Source organism: Trichosurus vulpecula, chromosome 1 (assembly GCF_011100635.1).
Source record: "Trichosurus vulpecula isolate mTriVul1 chromosome 1, mTriVul1.pri, whole genome shotgun sequence".
Classification (NCBI taxonomy): Eukaryota; Metazoa; Chordata; class Mammalia; order Diprotodontia; family Phalangeridae; genus Trichosurus; species Trichosurus vulpecula.
In genome coordinates this window covers 498094161-498112699 of record NC_050573.1, presented here as the reverse complement: position 1 = coordinate 498112699, position 18539 = coordinate 498094161, and the positions used below count along the sequence as shown (strand labels likewise).

General features: G+C 37.4%; 1 protein-coding gene across 2 annotated transcripts in view; it reads left to right on the top strand.

The window, feature by feature from the left end:
- Window positions 1-18539, top strand: part of DENND4C (DENN domain containing 4C) — a 135239-nt gene that overhangs the window by 107769 nt on the left and 8931 nt on the right. For both annotated transcript variants that reach the window (XM_036739466.1, XM_036739461.1), the window contains 7 exons: window positions 634-1802; window positions 5120-5297; window positions 5938-6047; window positions 6925-7100; window positions 10745-10927; window positions 13449-13644; window positions 14956-15201. In XM_036739466.1, the coding sequence (XP_036595361.1) occupies window positions 634-1802; window positions 5120-5297; window positions 5938-6047; window positions 6925-7100; window positions 10745-10927; window positions 13449-13644; window positions 14956-15201 (2258 nt within the window). The remainder of the gene's footprint in view (window positions 1-633; window positions 1803-5119; window positions 5298-5937; window positions 6048-6924; window positions 7101-10744; window positions 10928-13448; window positions 13645-14955; window positions 15202-18539) is intronic.

Here is an 18539-nt window from a genome sequence, read left to right as displayed (position 1 = left end):
GACGAATGACTTTTACTCAGTTTAATAAGTGATTTCAATTGAGAACAAGCAAATCTTTGTATTGGTGAAATTTCAAAGATTTCATCTTCCTTTCCCCAGTATTAAAAAGATTTCTACTGTCACTGGAATATTCTGCCCCGTTGGTCATGTTTCTGTATCACCATTTTGAAATTTGGGTTGTTTCTCCACACATTTACTGTTAATCCTTTTCCTTTTACATGAAGGGTCTTCCTTCTGCTATTCCCTATGTTTGTGTGCTGGGAGATAGGGAGTGGGGAAGCATCTACTTAGTTTTTCTAACTTTCGTGGAAATTAAGAGGTAACCAAAAGAGAGAGTTTCTTTTGGACATGTTTTTCTTTTTGGTCGTGTTTTTTATTTTTTTAGACTTATGCTGTAGACATTGTAAACACCAAGTTTTGTTCACTTTTATTATTCTCCTTAAAATAGGAAACTCGTTAAAAAAAAATTAGGAAACTTGTGGTTTCCTGATAACATTTAAGAGGCTACTTTAGATGTGTTTGCCAGCAATGTTAGTTGATCCAGTCTTAAATTTGTACCTGATTCTTCATTTAACTCAACGTCTATTAAGAACATTTTGGGGACAAATTTTAACCATGTACTTTCTGTTTTAGGTAGTACATCAAATATACTATTTTCTGCTCAGGATGCTGTTGAAGATACAGTGTTCCCCGAGGTATCTAATCTGAAAACTAGTGACAAAGGAGAGAAAAGACAAAAACATTTTTCAGAAAGGAGTTGTAGTTTTAGCTCTGAAAGTCGAGCTGGAATGTTGCTTAAAAAGAGCAGTTTGGACTCGAATTCTAGTGAAATGGCGATAATGATGGGAGCAGATGCCAAGATCCTCACCGCAGCATTGTCCTACACTAAGACGCCGCAGTGTCATGTTCAGAGAGGCCAGAGTGTAGATGGTGTGGGGGGCCTGCCGGCTGACGTGAGGACGTCTGCATGTGCAGGGGAGTGGGGGCCAGAGCATAGGTCGTCTCCAGGCCTGGGAATGCTGGAGGAAGGGCAAGAGCATCCAGATACTGTGGGTGATGGTGATGATGGTACAGCTGCAGTCACCACAGCAGAGGATAAACCTACAGAACCATGGAGTAGCAATCAGTCCAAAGACCTAAAAACAGAACCCAAATATATAATAAACAAAAGAAATAGTTCTTACAGTGGAGCCAAGCCGATCGAAAGGGAGGATGTTGAAACTGGACTTGATCCTCTGTCTCTGTTAGCCACTGAATGTACAGAAGCGAAGCCTTCTGACTCTGAGGAGAAGACTCTGTCTCCAGTTGTGGCGCGTAATCTAGCAGATGAGATAGAGAGCTATATGAACTTGAAAAGTCCTTTAGGGAGCAAGTCTTCCAGCATGGAGTTACACCAACGAGAAAACAGAGGGTCAGCAGAATGCGTGTCTGGTACATTTACTCCCTCTTTAGAGCGACGGTCTAGCCTGCCCTTGGATCATGGTCCACCACTCCAAGAAAAAACTGAAAAGCAGAGGAGCCCTCCTTCAGTATCCAGGTCAAAAACTTTCACAGGACACTCTAAACAACAGGCTCCCCAACGACCACATAAAGAGCGCTCCACATCTTTGTCAGCACTTGTGCGTTCTTCACAACATGGATCTTTGGGCTCCGTAGTTACTTCTTTGTCAGGAATAAAACTGGATAATATTTTGTCTGGACCCAAAATAGACGTTCTGAAGTCTGGTATGAAACAAGCAGCTACAGTAGCAAGTAAGATGTGGGGAGCTATGGCCTCTGCTTATAATTATTCAGATGATGAGGTAAGGATGTTTGTTACTGTACAGTTACCACATATCAAAATTTTTGTTTTGTATGATCTTATGTAGTAATTTTTTTAAAAAAATGAGATATGAAAGCATTGGACCTCTTGCTTTCATAGTTCTATAGATGTAGTAGACTAGGAATTCAAGGTTTCTTTCCTTAAAGAAACACTTGAGCCAAATGATTTCACTTTACATTTTTTTTAAAAAAATTTTTGCAAAGCAATCAGGATTAAGTTACTTGCCCAATGTCACACAGCTAGTAAGTGTCAAATATTTGAGGCCAGATTTTAACTCGGGTCATCCCGACTCCAGGGCTGGTGCTCTATTCACTGCTCCACCTAGCTGCCCCTCACCGTACATTTCTAAGCAGTTTTCAAATCATTTTCATCTACATTTTCATTTGATCCAAATGAAGTACCTCTGCAAGTCTTTGAATAGCTGCAGTTATGTGAATAATGCCTCATAAAATCAAGGTTGAAAAGAGATGAGTGTTGAAAGTGTAATTAGGAAAGATTTCTTTTAATTGAATTCATATTTCACAAAAAACATTTAATGAAAGTTTCACCATTATGGTCTTCAGAGAATTATTTAACACCCCATTGTATTTGAACAAATATCTGCATAAACTTGTAAGTAAAAAGTTCAGAAGATACAATTTTACTATTATACTTTTTTTACAATCTTGGGGTGTCATGCTTTAAGATTAAGAGTACCTTATTATTTCTTCTACTTAACAATAACAACTTTTATGACTCTGGCCCCAGTCTCTCTCCCTGAGCTTCAGTCTTGTATCACCAATTTCTTACTGGACATTTCAGACTGAATGTTTTAGAGACATCTTAAATTCGACATGACCCAAACCAAGCTGCCTTTCTCCCATCCCTACCCCGCAGTCTTCCCTCCAGACCTCACAATTTTTATCAGGTACCACTATCTTTCCAGTCTCTCGGGTTCCTAACCTTGGCATTATCCTGGACTTCTCATTTTCTTTCACTTTTACCTGTCCAATCAGTCAGGAAATCTTGGTGTTTCTTTCATCATGACATCTCTTGTATCCGACCTCATCTCCACTCTCATAGCTCAGGCTCCCATCATCTCTCACACAGATCCTTGCAACAGCTTCTTAATTGATCTTCCTTTCTCCAGTTTCTCACTACTCCAGTCCATCCTCTCATATGCAAAAGAGGTTTTCCTTAGGCATAGATCCTACTATGTGACTCACCTACTCAGTCAACTGCAGTAGCTTCCTCTTCCCTTTAAGGTCAAATTTAAACTCTTCAGTTGATCTTTTAATGTCTTCCACAAGCCAGCCTCAACCTATCTTTCTAGTCTCGTTTGACATTATTCTCCTTCCCTCGCTGTGATATAGACAGTGCTGCTCCATTCTGGTCCTCACACCTGACCCAGTATTTCCCATGACAACCCATCTCTCGTCACATGTCTGTGTCATATACTTCCACCTTACCTTTACCTTATATAGCCCCTCATTTGTTTTAACACTTGGCTCAAGCACCATCTTTTGCTTAAAGCCTTTCCAGAGCCCACCAACTTCTATTGCTTCTGTTCTGTATTATTTTCTTGTATGTACTTGTCTCCTGGATTAAAATGTAAACTCTGGTAGTAAGGATTGTAAGGTAGTAAGGATTCATTCTTTGTACTTTTATCTCCTGTGCCTAAATACATGTTGTTTGATTTAAGTTGCATTAAATGCTTTGCTTACATTATGTTTCTTGATCTCCCAGCAATCCCCATGAAGTTCAGTTCCAGACATCATTCCCCTTTCATAGATGTAGAAGCTGAGGCTTAGGTGGCCTTTCCTAGGGTCACAGAGATGGTGATTGTCTGGGGTGGAGATTCAATTCTCAGTCCTCTGGACTCTAAAACCAATTCTCTAAATACCATGCCATCCTGCTTTTCTTAATTAGGGGAAGATTTAATGGGAGAGGTAGATTTTGAAGCAGAACTTGAAAAGAACAAAAAGTGTTTCATGAAGGTGAAAAAGGAATATTTTTGCAGACTACCTTAAAGATTAAAGTTGCTGTGGTTTGCTATAGTAGTAAAATAAGGGTAAATGCAGTGGACTAAAATGTTTTAAGATGGTGATCGGAAGCTAGGAGAGTTGGAGGTAGAAGAAGATATGATTGAATTGTATTCACATAGGTGTTAGCTGTAGCCGTGTAAGCAAATGATAATTAAATACTTGAAGGAAGCATTGCAAGGGAAGCTGAAGAAGACAAATCAGTATGAATGAATAAGGGAATTATAATAAAACACTATAATTAAACCTTGGTGAAAACCAGTAAATAAAAACACTCAACCGACTTTTTTTTTTGATGGTGGAAGTTGTGAGTGGTGGTAGTCAACCTGATCCAAAAAGTCATTCAAAATAATAATCTTATATTTAAATAACATTTTACCATTTATAAATCACTTTAACCTCATTTTGATCATTATATTAACTCTAATGTCAGTAGGGCAGGTAGAATCCCCATTTGACACATAAGAAAACTGTGGCTCAGAAAGATTATATGCCTAACATAACTGTAGCTAGTTTAGGTGACTAAGCTGGGATTTAAATCTAGATCTTTAGTATTCTGCTCTGCAGCTTGTTCAGCTCTACCAACCTGTCTTTCTCTTGCTTTAGAAATTACTCTGAAAAGTTTTGTATTTTTTTGGGAGGCAATCAGAGTTAAGTGACTTGACCATGGTCACACAGTTAGTAAGTGTAAGAGGCTGGATTTGAACTTAGGTCGTCCTGACTCCAGGACCAGTCCTCTATCCCCTGTGCCACCTAGTTGCCCCTTTGTATTATTAATTGTAGCCGTCAAGCCTAGGATTTTTTTTATAGTCACTAAAGGCAGTGATTTTAATAGAAATGCTATAAGATTGACAACCAATATTCTTTTAAAATTCAAATACTCAAACTGGACAACAGAAAAGAAAGAAATTTCATTGTGAAGGACATCAGAGGAAGACTTTTTAAGAAAATAAGGATAGGCATGGGATAGGGAGTGAAGCCTTGGATTTCACTAATACAGGAAATAGAGGTGTGAAGTTCATGTTATGACAGTTTACCAAGTATGGCAGCTTTGAGGTAGAGTTCTGGCATTAAACTGATTTTTCTTTCAGTACCTGAACACAGATGGTAAAATTTCACATATGATAACAATGAAAAGTTTGTGGTTTTGACAAATTTGAGTTTTGGCGACTAATGATAAGATAACTGTATGAATTTGGAAAGGCTAAAATAAATGTCATATGGGGAAGTGTATTTACCTGTATCTGTGTGTTTATTTTGTTTGTTTTGATTGAAGGAAGAACCCAGTAGAGATTATAGCTTTCCTGCTGGTTTGGAAGACCATATTTTGGGAGATGACCCAACAGCCAAAGTGTGTGACCCAGGGCTAGTCACCAGTGAACTCACACAGAGCAACACGAGTCTTGGCAGTAGCAGCAGTAGTGGGGATGTAGGGAAATTGCACTGTCCAACAGGTATGGAGGACTTTCTTTTCATGCATCATTGGTATTTAGTATAAGGTGATATTCTCCATAACGTGCTAAAATGCACATATCCGAGTCCTATGACCTCATGGTGTAGAGGTGACTGGGGTTTTGAATGCTCTGCCAATCGAATGTAAGCCCTAGCGGGGTTCATGAAGGTAGGAAGGTTAAGTGCACGTATGGAGCCTGTATCATGGGGACAGACAAGGTTTACTGCACCTCATCCTCCAGCATAATCAACTTATAAAGAATAAATTCAGGGAAATGCTGTGGAGGTTGGCAGTATGTGATTTAGATTGATGGAAGGAATATGTATACCAACAGAATCACAAATCCTTAAAATAGGTATAATTGTCATAGAATATATTTAGTTGGATAAATTCCCTGATACATTAGAATATTTTACCACCCCATTTAATATTATATGAAGTAAACATATATATATATTTTTCCCAACAAATTCAAGAGCAAAAAGGAGATTTTGAGTAGACTCTCTAAGATAATTTTCTGTTTGAATTTTAGAAAAGATTTTTTAATGTTCATGACTATGGTTTGTTTACATTTATGGATTTTGCAATTTTATTATCTTCTGTGGTTTTGTTGTACAGTATTAATGACTATGTCTTTGCAGGTGAAATCCCATTTGCAAGAGGCATAAAGGGTCAGGACTTTGAAAAGTCAGAACCTGGATCTTCTCAAAATACCAGCATGTCCAGCATCTACCAAAACTGTGCAATGGAGGTAAAAACAAATTGCATTCTGCCAGTAAACCTGTGTTTTAGTCCTGTGCTTATAAAAGTAAAATTCATATTTTACAAGTAATCAAAATTGGATGAAGACATGCTTAAGATGTTCTGCTTTAACACTGATAAAAGGTAGACACTGTTTTATTTGTGAAACAGACAATTTGAATAGGGGCTTGAGGTAAGCTTTATTAGCAACTTGTTGAAATTCTGAACTTGGTAGTGATTTTCTGTTAGAAACTTATGGAAAACTCAGAATTATTTTTTAGTTCGTTAGTACATCAGTGATTCAGAAAGATAAGATGGAAAGTTTAGAAGTTATTTAAAGTTTAATAGTCCAGTAATTTTTATGAGAACTCACATTGCCTTTGCAAAATGGCATCTTTAACAAAGTAATTGGTATTTACAAGATATATGACTCAGTTGAGTTGACTGAAAATTGGTACTTGTGATCAAAACTAAATTAATTTTGTGTAGGTAAAAATTAGTCAAAAAACTGCAAGTCCTACTTGGAAATTTGGGAACAGAATAACTAAAACTCAGTGTTCATCTAAGGAGAGTGACCAATTTAAAGGATCTAATTACTGATAATGTGTCATCTTTTACTTTCTGAAATTCTTGGCTTGTCTAAAAATAAGCATGTGTTTATTAGAATAGTGAACCAGTGGCAAATATTTAAACTACAAATGGGGTTTTACATCCATACAGCTTAATTCATCTAGCCACACATTATTCTTCTGTGAAAGAAAACAGTCCGTTAAACTCCAGTTTCTTTCATTAAAATCTGAAAAAAGTATCTTTAGTAGAGTTATTACTTTTTAAAATCCTCAGTGTTTTATAAGGCCTTTCAAGATTTTGTACTTTCCTGCCTTCAGGTCTTGATGTCAAGTTGTTCTCAATGTAGAGCTTGTGGTGCTTTGGTTTATGATGAAGAAATTATGGCTGGATGGGCTGCAGATGACTCAAATTTGAATACCACCTGCCCTTTCTGTAAAAGCAACTTCTTACCCCTCCTTAATGTGGAGTTTAAAGACTTACGAGGCTCTGCAAGGTTAGTACATCTCTAAAACGATCATGGAAATGGAAGGCTCCTATTGAGTGAGTGCTCCAGGAGGACACGTGGGAAGAGTTGAAATAGTCTCAATATTTCTCCTCTCTTGTGCCTTGGTAAGGCTTTTAAATTTACAGCCATTTCCTCTGTGGTGATAGTCAAATATTTTAAATCTAGATGTAACAAAAAAAAAATCTCATTCTGGGAATTAGTTTGAGACATTTCTGCCCCCCCAAATATTAATTAAAGTTAACATACAGAAACATTGATTCACTTGAGCTTCTTGCCTCTACCCGCTCTGTGTCAATAGCTGGAAAAGCACCACAAAAAGAAAGACAAATGGCAGAAAAGGAGGTGAATATTTAAGTCTTTAACAAAATTATCTCTATCTGCCTTCTTCCTCATGACTGGAAGTAAACATGTAGTCAGTATATTGCTGAAGGGGTTACATGGGCTTTCCTTTTTATTGACACACAGCTGGTTCTCACCCTGTATTCCTGGAGGTTGGCTGCTAGTCTGGACTATGTGGCAGCCAGCATGAACTGATCTCTTGAGCAGCTTGTTTTATTTTCAATTTGAGCATTTACACCTTGGAAATCCCTACAGATCAAGGCTTGATTTATTGTTTGTTTGATTGTCTAGACTTAAAAAAATAATGTAAAAAATGTTAACCATGCAGATTAAATTTAAAAAGTGTGTTCAGACATTTTTGCATCATGAGACAATTGTTAAGCATTTACTAGCACACACCAATGCACCCATACTTAATTCCATAAGGATTTAAACCCAGTTGCCCTGATGATGCTTATTGTTTTGTGGTATAATCCATAGGGTAAGTCAGATAAAACTGCCCTTTTATTGATGATTATAGGCCATATGTATATATCAGCTGTAACAGAATTTGTTAGGGGTTAGGTTTCCCTTCTTGGATTTCTTCAAGAAAAATCTAGATGGTGATGACTTGTTAAGTATCTGGTTGAAGATATTCTGGTTCGAGTACTGGTTGTACTAGATGACATTTAAGGTTTTTTTTTTTTAGCTCTGAAATTCAGCAACATTTATTAAGCCTCTATTATGCGGAAGGTGCTGGGGATTTTTTTTTTTCTTCAGACCACACCTGAAATTTTGCTGGTCCAAGTACAGATTGGCCCCTGTTTTGTAACTTCTAGTTTTAGAGTTGCCTGTGACACTGAGAAGCTAAAGCACTCACCAAGAGTCACACAGCCACTGTCAGAGGTGGTAACACAGAGGTAAAACTCAGCTGTTTTGTCTCTGAGATCAGTTCATTAGGCTCTGGATATGTAGAAAGGCAAACAACCCGGTGCTGTTTGAGAGTGATGGGGGCCTGACCTAGGGTTGGAGAAAAGAGGATGAGTGTTAGAGATGGTATGGAGGTAGAATTGGCAAGATACGGCAATCAACTGGATACGACAAGTGAGAGAGGGGGAAGAGGTGGTTTTGAACCTGAGTGATTGGAGAGGGGGTGGTTTCTTCAGCAGACATGGCAGAGAAGCAGGTTTATATGAGAAAGAAAATAAACTCCATCTTGGATAGATGGAATTTGAGATGCCTTTGCACATTCAGATGTCGTTCACACAGTGGGTGATGGAGGACTGTCATTCAGGAGAAAGACTTGGCCTTGACATGTAGATTTGGGAGCATCTTCATGGAGGTCAAACCTTTAGGAACTAAGGAGAACTAGAAGGTACCTTTGTCTTCAACTCTGTCAATAAATGTAAAGTATCTACTATGTGCCAAGTACTATGCTAAGTTCTGGGGACAGAAATACAGAAAAGACTGACAGTCCTGGCTCTCAAGGAACTTACAATCTAATGAAGGGAGATAACAAGAAAGAAAGCTTAAAAGTGGAGGTGGAGGTGGGGATGGAGACCCAGACTAGGGCATGGAGAAGTCACAGAAGTCCAACATCAGTATGACTGAGGGAAATGAGGAGATGTCTGAGGAGGCATCTGTCCTGTCCTCTCCTTAAATGGAGGTGATTAGGGCAGAGGGCACTGATGAGGTGACAAGGCTGATTGGATCTTGTAAGAAGGGCTTTCCCATTGAGTTTTCTGAGGGCATGGTAGAACAGCAAAAAAGTAGAAAAAGAGCGTGAGGTAGAACATCTGTTCCAGTCCCCTCATTTTAGAGACGTGCAAACGAAGGCTTATGGATTTTGTGACTGGTCCAGAGTTAACGCAGGAAGTAAATAGCAGAGTCAGAATTGAATGTATCTGACTCCAAATCCAGCATTCTCTCTGTCATTCTTGGATTTGAAAATAGCTGACCAAGAGTTAGGCATAGTGGCAATGGGCATCTACCTTGATGCCCTACATCAGGTCTGGCAAAGATGTGTTAAGTGCCAGAGTATTGGGAGAGAGGGGTGCTAGGGAATATATATATCAGACAGTGATGTGGATAGAAATGGTGCCCTAGAGGTTAAGAAGAATACTAAGGGTGGCTTTTCCAGTATTTTGTGAGGCCTCTCCTGAGGCAGGGCTCATTCTGTATCATCCTGTAACTTGAGAGTATCTTTATCTTGAAATACCATAAAATTTCTCCTTAACTTGTACCAAAAGAATTGCTTTTGTCCCTCTTATCCTGTGTCCCCCTTATCCTTAATCTTTAATCCTTATCCCCCTGCCCTTATCCTTAATCTTTAACCAACCATAAAACCCTAAAAATCTTCCTGTCCTTAATCTTTAATCATCATCGGATCCTAAAAATCTACAGGCTGTATAGCTTTCTGTCTATATAACTTAGTCACCCCCAAATATCACTACCTTTTACTCAGCCCCATGACTACACGTAAAAAAAAGCTCCCGATGGCTAAAAGAGAAGTAGAGAAGTCTAAATGAATTCTTTCACACCCAAACCAGTTTCCTGACTCTGACCTCAACAAATAGGATGCGACCCCCTTGCCTTGTGATGTTTAAAATCTAGTAGGAATAACATACAAGAAGTGTAATACAAATTATCTAGTACTATATGAGGTCCAGGGTGGGTGGGTGTTATCAGCAGCCTCACAGGGCTTACTTTATATCTCTTACCTTACTTAGTTTTAGCAGCTTGAATAGTTGTATATATGCGCACATCTACACACATACACACCTGTAATCTCTGAAGTTTGCTTCTGTCTCCTCTTCCTTCCCCCATCCACCCTTGCTCTAGATTGAGTTGAACAATCCTGAGAGCCAGTTTCAAGCCAGACCTGTCAAAGGCAGTGAAGAGAACTAAGTTAGCCAAGCAGTGCCTACAGCTTTGGGCACTGTGATTCTGGGTTTAGACACCTTATAATGTATTCATCCTAATGGAATCAGGATCCATATCTTGAAAAACTCTAAAAATCTAAACTATCTTGACACTCTAGATGGCTGCCTACAGACATTTTAAAATCTAATATTTATTTGGTCCTTTCTTGTTGCTAGTCAACTGAAGAGTGTGTTTTCTTTCAGTGTAAGCAATCATGAAGGATATTGGCTAGAATTTGCCTGCCTTCCTTGTTCTTTCATAGTTTTTCTTTTTTTCTTTTCCTTCTGGTAAAGGCAGTATTTTTTTAGTGGTCATTGCACACCATTGCAGAGTCTATTTGGTGATAAACAATGTGGCATTTTAACTTTTTCTCCCTTCCCTGCTACATTTAGCTTTCTTCTGAAGCCAAGCACCTCTGGTGACAGTTTACAGAGCGGAAGCATTCCCTTAGTGACGGACCCTGCAGAACACAAGCCTGTGCCTAGTCCAGCAGAGCCTGACTTGATGACTTTTATGGATTTCCCAAAGCACAGCCAGGTCATAGCTGAAGGAATAAGTTCTGCAACTGAACCAAGGTATCCTAGATTACCCTTTAAAATACCCTCTAAAGAATTTAATCTGAAGAGTCAAAGTAGTTTACCTGTTTTAGCTCTGGTTGCAGGCTTCTTTGCTTTCTGTAATTTCAGTCAAACGTAATGAGATTTCATAGCATCACAGAATGTCAGAGTTAGAAAGGGTTTTAGGGGTCAGCCAAGTGGCTCTCATTTTACAGATCAGGAAACTGAGGCTCAGAGAACTTCCCAGAGTGACACAGCCAGAAACAGGACTTGTGGAGTCTTCCTTCACGCTGTCTCTGACATGAATGTGATTTGTCTTTTTAATCTTTATTTGTAAATGTAACAAGTTTTGTTTAAATAGTTAATAAATGAATTTATTTATTTATTTAATATTTTAGTTTTCAACATTGACTTCCCCAAAATTTTGAGTTACAAATTTTCTCCCCATTTCTACCCTCCCCTCCTCCACTCCAAGATGGTGTATATTCTAATTGCCCCTTTCCCCAGTCTGCCCTCCCTTCTGTCACCCCACTCCGCCCACCCCATCCCTCTTCCTCTTACTTTCTTGTAGGGCCAGATAGATCTCTATACATCATTGCCTGTATATCTTATTTCCCAGCTGCATGTAAAAAACAGCATTTTTTTTTTGAGCATTTGTTTTTAGAACTTTAAGTTCCAAATTCTCTCCCTTCTTCCCTCCCCACCCACCCTCCTTGAGAATGTAAGCAATTCAATATAGGTTATACCTGTAGTGTTATGCAAAACACTTCCATAATAGTCATGTTGTGAAAGACTAACTGTATCTAATCATGAAGATAGGAGATTTTGTGATTAATTCTTATCAGCAACCATTATCATTTACATAGCTCCTAAAGATGAACAAAATCCTTTGTTTGCATCAACCTGCAATTTAACTGTCTGAATTTTACAGGAGAGGAAACTGAGGCCCAGAGAGTATGGAGTGATACAGGATTTGAATATTCTTATCATTCTTTTAATTCTAAATCCAGTGATGTTTCCTCCACAATACCGTGCTCTTTCATGACACATTATTTTTTCTTCAACTATCAGATATACCATCCTCTTCTGACTGGATTTGCAAAAAACAATTTTTGGAAAGGAAATGTAATGGTTACAAACTGTAATAGTTATGTTTTTTAATAGTACCATTGGAGGAAAGTAATGTGCTTAATGCTTTCTCTGTTTGTAATTTATAATCAAACTGTTGTAAATAATTTCTAAATCATAAACTGTTCTTTCTTTACATTTGTTTTTTTTAAATTTAAATAATATTTTATTTTTTTCCAATTACATGTAAAGACAGTTTTCAACATTCCTTTTTTGAGGCAGTAGGGGTTAAATGAGTTGCCCACAGTCACACAGCTAGTAAGTGTCTGAGGCCAGATTTCAACTCTGGTCCTCCTGACTCCAGGGATGGTGCTCTATCTACTGCAACATTCATTTTTAGTAAGATTGCGAGTTTCAAATTTTTCTCCCTTCTCCCCAAGAGGGCAAGCAATCTGATACAAGGTTATACATGTGCAATCATTTTACATTTGTTTTAACAACGAGAAACTACCAAAATGTCATGTTATGTGGTGCCATCAGTTTCAGTGACTCTTATATGTTGTTTTAGTTTACTTTCTGGGGATCATACATTATGGCAGATATAATTAGAAGTATAAATAGAGTTTTGTATTACTTGTCTAAGTACAATTTATCAATGACTTTAAAAATAGGAAGCTACAAATGCAGCTTTAAAAAATCTTGGAATTTATCTATAATAAAGTACAAATATAGGGAGAAGGCTGGAAATACTGCTTCCTAGAAACAAATGAGTATACCTTTATAACTGCAATATAGGTACAAGAATAGAAAATGAAGTGTAATTCTAGAAGTTGTTATAAAGATAAAAGTACAGCTAAAGTAACATATCAATAGAAAAAATACTGCTAGAAAGATACCAGTTCAAAGAGCTAGGCAGCTGGAGATACAATAAAAGGCAATTAAAACAACTAAAAAGTAGCAAATGCAGCTAAAAGTCTCTAGGAAACATGAGGATTGAGTGCAGTGAGGTGGTATCTGAAGCATAGACGGAGAAAGCAGATAATTTGTTTAAAGTTTCTGTGCGATTGAATTTGTATTTAAAATTGTATTCAGAAAATAGTTGGGCACATTTTGTTTCTTATTAGGTCTTTAAATGAATGTGTTAATTGTTCGTCAAAGGTATTTATTCATTTCAGTGCAAATGAGAGAAAAATTTCTGTAGGAAAATCCAAATTTACAGTGTTTATCTATTGCACATAATGCTAACATTTGTTTTTAGATAGATGCTCATTGTTTTCCTGATATTGAACCGTCTCTGCATTTCTAGTATTAGTCCAGTTTGGTTGTAATAGGTCATTTTTTGGATATTGCTTTAATTTCTTTGCCATTATTGCAAATATGGTAGTTTCAAAGGAAGAAATGTTTGTTTTTTAAACAGTGTAACAATGAAAGAAAGGAAGAGTTTTATTTGAGCATGTTTTTTCTTTTAAAGTATTGAGCTAAAGGAAGAGAGTAGAGACTTCCCCAGTGTGAAAACTTCATCTGTAGCTAATAATTTTTCAAGTCGAGGAGTATCTTTGACTCGAAGCCACAGTGTTGGAGGCCCTTTGCAAAATATTGATTTTTCTCAGCCACCTTTCCATGGCATTTCAACAGTTAGTCTGCCAAACAGTTTACAGGAAGTTGTGGTAAGTAACAGTAAATATTATGGCCCTATTATATATTTGTATAATAAAGCACAGCATAATTTTGTATAAGAAGATGTTTTGTGAATACTTCTTTAGAAAACATTAGCTCGTTTGTTGATACAACTGATTTCAGTAACTCTGATTTCTGCCACTTGGGCCCTCTCTTTGTCAGAAACTTGAATATCTATCTATATATTTATTTATACTTTGTATTGATAGTGTAAATTTGAGAATTTTATATATTGCATTTAGAGGAGAAAGCTTCTTTCTATGAAAATATTTTCTTCCATTTTTCCTACTTTTGGTGTAAAAGTTAGTTTACTTCCAATTTTTACATATCATACTCCTCAACATATTGGCTCTTAATTTAATAAAGTTTTTATTAAGTGTAAATCAAATCACGGGAGGATAAAGGTATAATTAAGGAATAGCATGAATTTGTTACAACCTACCTCAGCTATATGAATTGGCTTAAATAAATTGTGCTTGGAACTACCACTCATTTTTGAGAGTAACTGAAGCATCTCAAAATGCAAACATTTTGCAAAAACTTTAAAATGTATAGATATTAAAAAGGAAAAACACCTCTCTCTGCTGTAATTCCTAAATAACTTGATGGAGAAATACCTTCTTCTGAAGCTAAGGTTCTTAATCCGGGATCTACAGTTTCAAAGAGTTTGTGAACTTGGATGAGAAAAAAATTTACATCTTTTCACCCCACTAACTGAAATTTAGCATCTCCTTTAGTTATTTTAAAAAATTATTCTGAGAAGGCGATTGTAGTCTTCACTAGACTACCAAAAGGGTCTTGTGGTGGAACAGGGAAAAAAAGGTTTAAAAAGTTCCTGCTGTAAAGACTTGGACAATGGTAGAGATTTTTTAGAAAAGAAGTAAGGAAAAGAGCATCAGTAAAACAAAAATATGCAAGAGAAAACAAATAGTTCAGATGGAGTCACAAACCAACATGGCAAATTCTTCTTTGTTAAATTTAACATAAACTTTAAAAAAACTTTTTGTAACATATGTTCATACTTTCATATGTAATCCTTATTTTTCTCCTTTCTTGTAATGTGTTTGATAAGTTCGTTGTTTTTAAAAAAATGATGGGAGGTTTGGTGAATACAGTTTAAAATATATTTATAAAAGCTTAACCAGTTCATGCAAATCATATTTATTTTTTTGAAATTTTCATCATTGTATCAACTTCTGAAACTTCTGAAATAGATGTTACATTATGGTATAAGAACATTAGTGTAAGATAATAACATAAACAGTTTTCTGTTTGGCTTTTTTTTTCCCCTTCACTGTAAGGATCCTTTAAGGAAAAGACCCAACCCTTCCCCTGTTTCCGTGCCCTACTTGAGTCCATTAGTGCTTCGTAAAGAACTTGAGTCTCTGTTGGAGAATGAAGGAGATCAAGTGATTCACACATCTTCATTCATCAATCAGCATCCAATCATTTTCTGGAATCTGGTTTGGTATTTCAGACGGTTAGACCTTCCTAGCAATTTGCCAGGACTTATTCTCACTTCTGAACATTGTAATAAAGGAGTACAGGTAAGTACTAACTTGTTCCATTGGACTAGTTTAGAAGAGGTAACAATTGTAAAAACCTAGGGGAATCAGTGAGATACTAGGTAATATGAATAGTAAAGGACAATTTTATTTTGGCCTATGGAAATCCTTTTCAGAATTAGTAAAGAAATATGTAGCTTTGAAGGGGTGGTTTATGATTGCAGAATAAATAGGGGTATAGTTTATTTTTATTGTTCTTTCTGATATCATTCCTAAGTAATTTCCAGGTTTGGATTTTTGTTGAAACAAGCTGATAAAAGGAATTGATATAGATAATATTTTAGAAGTACTTACTGGCTTTTTTTGATGACACCCTAAGAACATCTTCTGGAAACAGAGAATAATCAGCTACACTTATCTCTGAGTTTACTCCTAAAGAATACTAGACTTCTGGTACTAATTGAATATAGGAAGTATCTGGGCTTCCCTTGGCCTGCTGTTGAAGTTATTTCCTATCATAGAAGGGACCTTCTCTGCTCAATGTCTCAGCGTATACACCTGTTTTACAATAAAGTCTCTGTAGACTTTAGGGTCGCATGACCAAACAAAATAGAGGGCTAGATTCTAATAACCCACAATCCCCTCAGACCTCTCCAGAATAAGAATGACACCCAAGAGGTAAAGCAGTTACAGCTGGCTGTACTGTCTAAGGTGTCTAGTGAAGTAACAACCTGATGAAATAAGATGCTGTACTCAGCATCCCTGGCTATACCATGATTCCAGTAGGTTTGTGCCATGAAATCTTTGACTTAGCAATTCCCTTGCCATTCTGAGGCAACAAGTAGCAAAACTCACTCTATCCCTCCTTTTCCCCTAGCAGCCGCTTACTCTGCCTTGCATACTACCTGAGTAGTGCTTAGTCAAAAACTTAGGAATAGAGGGAACTGGAGCAAGGTGCCAGCATGTGTGGAACTCCACCAAGCCTGAAGAAAAGGGGAATGGATAAAACTGAAGCCATTTCTGTTTCTTCAGAAATCACTTGGGTCAGAGACTGAGGCTGGAGAAAAATGAATTCCCCATCATGTGTGAAGGCTGAGACAGCTTTGATGTTCTAGACCTCAAGGGATCCACCCTCAAAGGGGAAGGTGTCAGAAAGTGAGTGTTAGGGTAATATAAAGAAAAAAGACTAAAATTACCAAAGGTTTGAGAAGGAAGACAACTCAGTTAAAAACCTTAAGCAGATAAACCAAAGGGAAGTTATTAATTAATAGAAGGGAAGATGCTTTTTAGGATGCCTAAACAAGTCCAGGTATCTGCAAATGAATATTGCAAGATAAAAGAAAATGACTGAATGATAACTTTGGGGAGAGAAATTATTAAAATTGTTTTAAAATAGATACGTGATGAAGTCAAGGACTTTGGATTCCCAGGAAAGCATGAAACTGCGGGAAAATATTCCTAAATGATTCAAGAGAGAAAAAAGAATCAAGAAAACAGAATTAATGACCCATATAGAGGAAATAATTGGCAGGACAGAAAAAACTTAAATCTATGGTGGCAAATCTCTCCAAAGAAACAAAGGAGACAACAATTGATCAGGAATGTAAATACATAGAAGCAAAGTAATATTAAAAGAAAACATGATCTTTTTACAAGCAAAACATTCATCATGAAGAAAGGACTATTAGAAACAATTTAAGCATAAGTCTGCCCGAAGAATACAAGTTCAAAAATTTGAACACCATAATGCAAGAAATAATACAAGAAAACTGCTCAGAAATTCTGAATGCAAGGGGTCAGAGTGGGAGTATCAATTGTAGGAAGCCACAGATCTCTAGAAAAATATTTCTAAGACACAGAGTGGTTAAATTTCATGATTCTACTGATGAACAAATTCTTCAAGTGACCAGAAGAAAGATCTTCACATATAAAGGAAAGAAATTTCAAATAGCACTAGACTGTTCTGCATATCACAGAAGGAAATGGAGTTACGTATGAAGAGCAAAGGAGCTCAAAATGTACCCTGAGGTGACGTCCTGCAGACTTGAGCCTGATCGCCAATGAAAAAAGATGGCTTTTCAATAGAAGAGAAGCATTTGAAACATTCCTACAAATAACACCAGACATGAACAGATTGCTTTGCAATGCATCTGACAACAGAAATACAAGAAAAGTTTAAAAAAAATACAGCAAGCAAGGAAGACAAAGAGACAAAAATTGTGAGCCAGGTAGCAACTCCTGCCCTCATGCTTGGAGACTTAAGTATACATATTGATTCTCCCTCAAACACCCCAACCACTCATTTCCTCAACCTACTGGCATGAGCTACTCCTTTACCCCACCTCAGCCATATACAAAGATAGTCATATCTTTGATCTTGTGATCACCCATAAATGTACCACTTCCACTTTTAGGAATTCTCAAATCCTCTAATCTGACCATTAATCTATTGGTTTTTCACCTCTCCCTCTGTCTTTCCTGTGACCATCTCCCCTGCACTAGCCACTCTCTCCTCTTTACCTCATCTTGACCTCTTGGTAAACCAGTTTGACTCTATACTGTCTGCCTCTCTTGAGCCCTCACTCTCCTTATTGTATCAGCAAGGCAATAATCACAATATAGATGATAATTGTCAAAATGCCTTTGTGGTTCTGTATCACAAAATATGAGAGACTCTCCACATAGAAGATAGAAGAAGTAAACCGTTTATTCACACACCAGAGGACCAGATCCCATAACCAAGCAACCAACTCCCACAGCCAATAAACCCACTTTATCATAACAGCAAGGAACTTAAAACACAATATCACAGCATGGAGCCTCGCCATTCCAAAACCATCCGCCCTCCTGAGGTCTTCCCACAAATACACTCACACCCACCACGCGTCTGCTCTTTCCCTCAGAACTACTATGTCAGCATTTCCTGTGACACAATTTCCTTTTCCTCTCAGCGAAATCGTCCCATCACATGTGACTTAGGCTTCCTGTGATATAAGTAGGTCACATGGCCTATTGGGTGAGAAAGATCTTCAAATCTAAATTGCTATTACACTTATTCTGCTGATTACACCCTGCCAAGCCTCAAATCTGTTCTGACTGGATCCACTGTAAAGTTATGTTACCTAACTTCAACTGGGCCCTCACTGCCACAAGTCAACCTAAACTCTGTTACCGCCAAGATCAAATACAAAATGCTCAAAATGGCATCCAAAGTCCTTCATAACCTGGCCTCCTCCTACCTTCCAGTCTTATAGCTCATTCCCAGCCACATAAATCTTTGATCCAATGACACTGGCCTTTTCCCTCTCCGCTCCAGATATTTTCGTTGACTGTCCCCCATTCCTAGAATGTTCTCCCTCCTCATCTCTGCCTGCTTCCTT